Raw genomic sequence first — 8,001 nt, forward strand, 5'->3', positions numbered from 1 at the left:
AATTACGTAAGTGTTGTTGTAAGTAATTGTAGTTGTAAGAACCGACGAATTACAGTCGAATATTCTTCTTAAATTCGATTGTGATTGGTTTATTCTTACAACTACAACTATTTGCAACTATGCTTACGCAATTGTAGACCGGTCTTTAAAGATTACTATTTTACTTTTTTAATAGACTCATAATTCTAAAATACATAATTTTTATGTATTTTTAATATTTAATTCCTTTTATCAAATATAACTGCGCACTGATATCACTGCTAGATTCTTATTAGCACCATTTTTATTTGTATCTGTTTCATAATTTTACATCAAAATTCCATTCTTTTAAAAATAAAATATAAAATGTCTTATCAAATGTATACTTTTTCGATGACCTTGCTCTAATACTTTTGCATTATATCTAGTTGCGACTGAAAGAATCGATTGACGACACATTATGCTGCAACGTCGATAAGATATTCCTCTCGAAACAGACTTTAGTCCGAGACATTTTTTGAATTCTCAATAACAACGAAGATTTTATTTCAAGTCATATGTACATACAATACCATTACGTATTATTGTATTAATACGTATTATTCTCATATAATAATTTATATTTTATATCGAAATATCTCACAAAATATATTTCATTTTTCAATAACCCTTTTCTAATACTTTGGCTTTTTCTCAATACTTATTATATGAAGAATTGATTAACGTACGATAAATTTATACTGTGATGTCCCTTTATAAAATATTCCTTTGGATATAGATTTTAACCTAAGATATTTTTTTAATTAATAAAAACAAAAATACTTAATTGATTAAATCAAAGTATACACAGAGTAGATAGTAACTAATTAAAAAGTTAAGAGTTAAGTGATAAAATTAAAAAATTATTTGTAACTTAACGTTTATTTTAATAATTACTTTTATTTTAAATAAATTAACTTTTAATTTCAACTACAGTTATATTAAACATATTAACTTTTGTAATTAAAATATTTTTCTCTTTTATATCTAAAATTTTGGACATTAGACCAACCGGTTTTCATGTCTGTCGCAACTGTCGTTACAATTATATGATTTTATTACCTTGAATAAAAAAGACCGAGAATTTATTAGGGATTTGTAATGATTTAAATTAAGTGAGAAAAATTTTAAAGTGACATTAAAATTCTATTCTTTTATTAAAATTTAATTATTTGTAACATGTATTCTGCATTATGTATAATTATTCAATTCTTATTGTTCAATTATAATTAAACAATTCTTTTCATTAAATATATATATGTAAATATTTTTTTATTTTGTGTATGTGTTATATAAATTGTTCACAAAAAACCATTCAGCATTTACATGGTAGATAATACACACTATACATGAGTAAAGAAACCTTACATAGGTGAACATAGGTCGAAAGCTCAACTGTTTTTGAGATATAAACATTTTTGTATGTTAGCAGTTATTTTGATACATTCGACGTAAAAATGTCGCGCAACAAAAACAGTTTCATTAGCACGACCATACAAAAAATGCATAGTATCTCATTTCTTAAAAGTAATACGCCAACATTTTCACCAAATAATATGTAAATGTGATTACACATTTATGAGGTATCGTGCTAAAAATGTTGGTGTATTAATTTCAGGAAATGGCAGATACCTATGCATTTTTTGTATAGTCGTGCTAATGAAAATATTTCTGTTGTGCGACGTTTTTATGCTAACGTATAAAACGCTAGCATACAAAAATATTCATATCTCAAAAACGGTTGAACTTTCGGTTAACGTATGTTCACTAAGGTTTTTTTACTCAGTATAGTATATTTTACTCAGTGTAGGTAGGTACTATTTACTATATAAATGCTGAATGGTTTTTTGTGAACACTCTATATATATAACAAATATTTATTTATACATGTACACATATACATATACATATACAGGGTGTCCGGTAATAACCACCCAAAATCTCGTGGACTGGTAGAGCAGATTAAACTGAATCGAAAAGTCTACCATTTTGCAAAATTCGCAATCGTTAACGAGATATTAATTTTTGAAGATTGGCAAATAAGCACGTATCCGTCCGTCCTACCCTAGGGCTAGCAACGGCCAGCGGTAAGGCGGCCGTATTCCGCTGCGCGCCTGCATTCAACGATGGGCCGGACGGATACGCGCTTATTTGCCAATTTTCAAAAATTAAGATCTTGTTAACGATTGCGAATTTTGCAAAATGGTAGAGGACTTTTCGATTTAGTTTAATCTGCTCTACCAGCCCACGAGATTTTGGGCGGTTATTACCAGACACTCTGTATACTATATGTATAAATAAATATTTGTTATATGTATATATAAGATGTGTATATATACAGGGATATATATATATATATATATATATATATATATATATGCACACGATCTGCCCCAAAAATTTTATTAAAATTCATTCTGTAAGATAATAATTATAAATGTTTATTTATAATCATTCGAAATCACCCTTCCGAAGAAAAACATTGTTAACAACATTTATATAGCTTTAGAAAACTCCGCTAAAAGTCTTTTTTTGAAATGATCAAAATGGCCTCGATTGAAGCCCTCAGAATGTCCAAAATAGTGTTAAAGTGCTTTCCCTTCAGCTTTATTTTAGCCTCGGGAATAAAAAATTGTTACATATATAATGCCAAATCTGATGAATATAGGAGTTAATCAAGGACTGATTTGAAAGCGAAAAATTTACACATCACAGTTATGTACGAATACTTGTGAGCCGGAACATTATCATGCAAGCGACCAGCTGCCTTGCACTTGGTATTGAGAACAAACCCGACCAATTCTTGCCAGCAAACGCTTCAATTCACACAGAATTTAATATTTGTTCTTTTCTCCATCGTGATTTTTCGTCGCGTGTCACAAAGGTATTATTGGTTTTATACTTGTGATAAAACACAGTCGTTAGAGGGACCTCAATTCAACTTACAGAATTTGTGAACGAAACTTCAATGAAGATAGTGCAACCTTATTGATGATGCCACTATAACACTGTCCGTACGAAAAAAGTTCGGAAACTTTTGGGACAGACCATGTATTATATGTCTATATACACATAAATATTAAACAACTTTAAAAGAAAATTACACATTTTTTCAAGAAAATTATACTTCTTTATTATTTCATATAAACTTAGTTTTCAAGTAAAATATTAAATTTATGTATTTAATTATTTATTTAGTATATTGCAACTATTTTTGATTTTAATTATTCAAATAAAATAGTTCTAAAAATTATTATTTTATTAGAATAATATGTAAAATCGATCAATATATAGAATACCACAAATAAGTGAAAAGAGCCATACTCGCGAATAAAAGAGGATCTTAATGGTGTCTAATATTTTTTAAAATTAATTTTTAAATTAACGTTAACTTTAAACTTAAGATAGTTTTTCGATTTGTGTAACTTTTAACGCATAAATTAATTTTATAATTCTTTAACTTTAATTTAATTTAGTTATGAAAAAACTAACCCTCCGGTAGGCACATACATATATTTTGCATTCTGCATTTCCTAATATACACGCCGATTCCTTTGGATCTGTATTCAATTGATTTTCCTTATATTGTCAAATGATAATTGAGATATTTATAGAATAAACATCAAGTTATGATATTTAAGCACGCGAGTGTGTGATGATCAAATGCACATGTGTGCGCGCGCGCGACAGAAGAGCGCGATAAAAAGCAAAAATTAAATTTGAATACCGGTATTTGGACAGGTGTGAATTCGATACTTGTTTACCATCGAAAGACACAAGCTCACTCGCAAACGCACGAAAACGAGCAATAGTTCGGCCGCGAGCATTTCGTTAAAACGGCTTTTGTTGAAGCTTGTCTCGCTTTTTGCCTCGTCGAAAAGAGCGGGGATTTTTTCACCGTGCAAAAAATGCGACTTTTCAGTAAATGCGCTCTCCAGTATAACTTGCGAATCACTCCAATTCGTTAACGACGACCGGCCGATCGATCGCATTTATGAGGACCCGAAGGTCAAATGTTATGCACTAATAAGTTCGAAAGCAACTATAAAATTTTGCAAGGTTGAAAACAGTAAAATCGAGCGAATTTTACCTTACGACGCGCGACCACGTTTTCTTACGATCGGACGCGCAAACGCATACGCCCAGCTTACGTAAAAAGATATATATTATTTGCGGACGAGAAATGAGGATAAAGATTGAACGTGTTGGCATTAATGCATTTTCATTTTTTTTTTTTTTCATTATTCCGCGGTATTCTTCAGCAATAAAGGATAACGACAAAAGCAATGCCACGCGCGGTTTTGCAAAATTTATGGAAGTATATACCTCGTAAAAACCACTAACGTATGACATTATTGAGAGAACCGCTCCGCACTCGATCGTCTTTCACGACAAAAATGAGAGTTTCATGCTGATGAACATTTAAATGAAAACAGGTAAAGCATTTTTAGTACTACATTTTTATATCCAAATCTAAATTATGTGCAATATTGAGACATGCACTTTGCATAATGTTACAATATCATTTTTATAATTTTATAATATTAAATGTTTTATATATTGAGGCACGCATCTGTCTTTATCTTTTTTGCGTTCTGTCTGTAAGAAATAGTCTATGTATTATTGTAAGTCACGCACTTGTTTTTTAACTGAGTTAGCGTTATATATTTTTTTTTCTTTATCCTTTCCTTCTTTTTTCTATATCGTTAGTAATCGAATTAATTGTGAGGCTTACACTTTAGTTGCGTCCGTAAATAATTGCATTCCCGATAGATAAACGAGGAAAATCAGGACGAAGACTCTTTCTCCGGGAATCATTCTCAAGTACCTTTCTGTCACTTAACAGCACCACTAATAGATTCCGACTGATTCTTCCTTGTGATCCGTGAATGCGGTCGGGCCGGCGAGCAAATTTACTGAAAACCAGACAGTCAGACCAAAGCTCGCTCCCACTCTCTCATGGTGCTCCTCCAGACCTGCTTGAACTCACACACACACACGCACACACGCAATACACATGTACTCTCGTGCAGCAACCTGTGACATCAATGCACACATTCATTATATGTCTAAGACTTACAATGTAGATCCTCGCACCCATCCATAATGTAATTTACACACGATCGTTTAACGCAATTCAACGCGTGATTTTAATATCAGATATGATTAAATGACTTGGCTGACTTCTCGGAATTCATCTTTATAAATATATATAGTATATGTATACAGATATAGATGAATACACATTTATTTACAAACATTTACTTGCGTTGTGAAAAGATGCTACAAGTTCTATATAACGGTCCATGATTCATATTTCTGTGTAATGAAATTTCTCTCTTATCTCTGTGAACACCTCATGAACTTGTAAGCTTTATCGCTGCATGATTGCATATACTCTTGTAGCATTCACGTAGCATTATCATATTATCACGCAATTTACCGCGAAAGCAAAATCTATTTTAAAATGTAATTTGTAATATAAAACACAGATAATGATTTAACATTTATTTATGACATAAAAACAAAAATATAAAAAATATAAATTTGTACAATTTATATAATATATATATGTATATATTATATAAAATAATAATTTGTAATATATTACACAGTATATTACAAACATACACACATATTTTACATGTATATATAATATACGTACAATGTGTGTAATGTAATATTAATAGTATGTGTAACTTATTTAGTATTAATTGATATAATATCAGGTTTCATACGATTAAAAGTATATGTTAATAGATGAAGATTCTGCAAAAGTTTCGTTAATCTTTTAAAGTGTCTATCGGTATAAGGTATCATAACTTCCAGAGTGGAAGCTAAATCTGATGTCTGCAGCTCTTGCGTCCCAATGTCTATTATTAAGGCATTTATAACCATCTAGAAATAATAACAATATTAAAAAAGAGTATTCAAAGATTTGTTTCTAAATATATTTCCTTCAATATATCGGAAATTTTGTAAAAAAATTCTAAATAAATTATTAAATTTTCATTATAAAGAATATCTCTAAAGCCTGTTCGCATTCTCTGTATTTTTAGAACAGTTAAAAATGTAGAAACACATGTTCCTTTAAAAATCTCTAAAAAACAGTTACTTAGTTTTAACTTTCAATAATAAAAAATTCTAATCCGTTTATCCTCCTTAAAAAAGTAAGGGAGACTAAATATATTAAATTTCTTTAAAAAACTTGCAAGTATAAGCCTACGTTTGTATTATTCACCAGATTTATAATTTAGTACGCTTGCACAGCGATCAAAAATAATAGACATATGTATCTTTTTTTCGACAATGCAACTTTAAGAATGAAAATTATAAACGTTTATATGTATAAGCACAAATAATTAACACGTTACAAAATTGACGGTATTAGAGTTATTTTTGTGTTTTAGAGATGATAAGAAATTTTTATGTTGCTAAAAGCAAATCCAATGTAAAAATCAAAATGGCGGATCAATATGACCACCAGATAGATAAAAACAATCTTACATCACTCTTTGCCGAATCTAGGAATAACCAACGAAAAACAAGAGTTCATTCTTAAGTTGCACCACTGCCAATATAAAAAAGATACATGTCTATTATTTATTACCGCTCTACAAGTATACTAGTTTTAATAAATTCTGCGAGTAACACAAAGATAAAGAGTAACCCAAAAAAAGGTGGTTTTTTCGTCCGTTTTTTGGACCCTCGATTTTGGGACTGGACTGTGTGCCAAAGAATATCTCATAATGATATATTAATCACAGAGAAGTTTCAGGTTGAGGTGACAATTGTTATCACAGCTGGAGAGGAGTCACTTATTACGTCTCTTTACACGAAAACTCGATTTTTTTACATCCAAAACGAGTGTCATTTACGTAAAACTACGATCATCAGCTGGATCAATCTTCTTAAAAATACCGGACCTGTAATAATTCCATGATGAACTTTGATTTTATTCCCTCCCTCCCCCCTCTACCCTTCCTCCAGCTCTGATAACAATTGTCACCTCAACTTGAATCTCTATAATTAATGTTTCGTTATAAGGATCATTTGGCACACAGTTCAGTCTCAAAATTGAGGCGATTTTTTGGGACACTCTTTACTTATTAAAACCCTTTAAAGAGAATTATATCCAAAAACAATGTTGAATAGAACATTATATCTATTTCTATTAACATAAATTTATATTTTTAATCTTGATTTGATTCTCTATTTTTATCTAATTCTTAGAGGAAGTAGATTTTAAAATTTGATCACCACCTGCATTTTGAACAGAAAACAATGCAGCAAATCCGAACTTGCAAAATTTTTTTTTAATAAACTTTTGAATAAGGTATCACTCAATCCCTAAAAATTTTTTAATTGTCCTTTCCTTATCACTTTTTTTGAAGAACTAAGGAAAAATTTTTTTTGATAAAAAAATTAACCTTTCAAAGAAAAAGAATAAGTATTTTAACATTTCTTCATATTTTTGGTTATTTCGAAAATACAGATAATGTGAACAGATTTGAGAGATATTCTGTACAATTATCAAAAAATAGTTCAATTTTTAAAGTAAATTATAAAATTTTATATCATACCTGCGCAGCATGCGAATTCCGGCTGTTTGTGTTCCATGTAACTGCACATCTGAGTAACGCTTCCTTGCGGATTGGTTTTAATTCCTTTATTATTTCTACAAACTCGTTGTTTCCTTTCTTTAATATAGCTATTATAAAAAAAAAATGTTATGATAATCTTACAAAAATATTCGTATGCACATGAATAGATATACATATTGATATATCTTTTATATCGAATCAATCCGTTATGAATTTTAAAATTTATACTCACAAGGGAACCTCGCGAAGTGTCAAATTCTGATTTTAATGAAACTTGGTACATTTTGAGGTCACATAAATAAATGAATTTAGAAGTTATCAGTTGGTGCTAAAAAAACGGTTTAAAGGGATGAATCCACCCCCTGTCTCTTATACACAT

At 30.0% G+C, this 8,001-nt stretch overlaps 2 protein-coding genes across 2 annotated transcripts in view; both read right to left on the reverse strand.

The window, feature by feature from the left end:
- Nucleotides 1-4,992, reverse strand: part of LOC105452920 (glycine receptor subunit alpha-3-like) — a 17,866-nt gene extending 12,874 nt beyond the window's left edge. The window contains exon 1 of the mRNA XM_011694477.1: nucleotides 4,754-4,992. Within this exon, the coding sequence (XP_011692779.1) occupies nucleotides 4,754-4,836 (83 nt within the window). The 5' untranslated portion in view covers nucleotides 4,837-4,992. The remainder of the gene's footprint in view (nucleotides 1-4,753) is intronic.
- A 677-nt stretch (nucleotides 4,993-5,669) lies between these two features.
- LOC105452921 (transducin beta-like protein 3) overlaps nucleotides 5,670-8,001 on the reverse strand; it is an 11,009-nt gene continuing 8,677 nt past the window's right edge. The window contains exons 14-15 of the mRNA XM_011694478.1: nucleotides 7,602-7,729; nucleotides 5,670-5,916 (exon numbers count right to left, since the gene is read on the reverse strand). Of these exons, the coding sequence (XP_011692780.1) occupies nucleotides 5,719-5,916; nucleotides 7,602-7,729 (326 nt within the window). The 3' untranslated portion in view covers nucleotides 5,670-5,718. The remainder of the gene's footprint in view (nucleotides 5,917-7,601; nucleotides 7,730-8,001) is intronic.

The sequence above is a fragment of the Wasmannia auropunctata genome, unplaced genomic scaffold, assembly GCF_000956235.1.
Source record: "Wasmannia auropunctata unplaced genomic scaffold, wasmannia.A_1.0 LD336024.1, whole genome shotgun sequence".
Classification (NCBI taxonomy): Eukaryota; Metazoa; Arthropoda; class Insecta; order Hymenoptera; family Formicidae; genus Wasmannia; species Wasmannia auropunctata.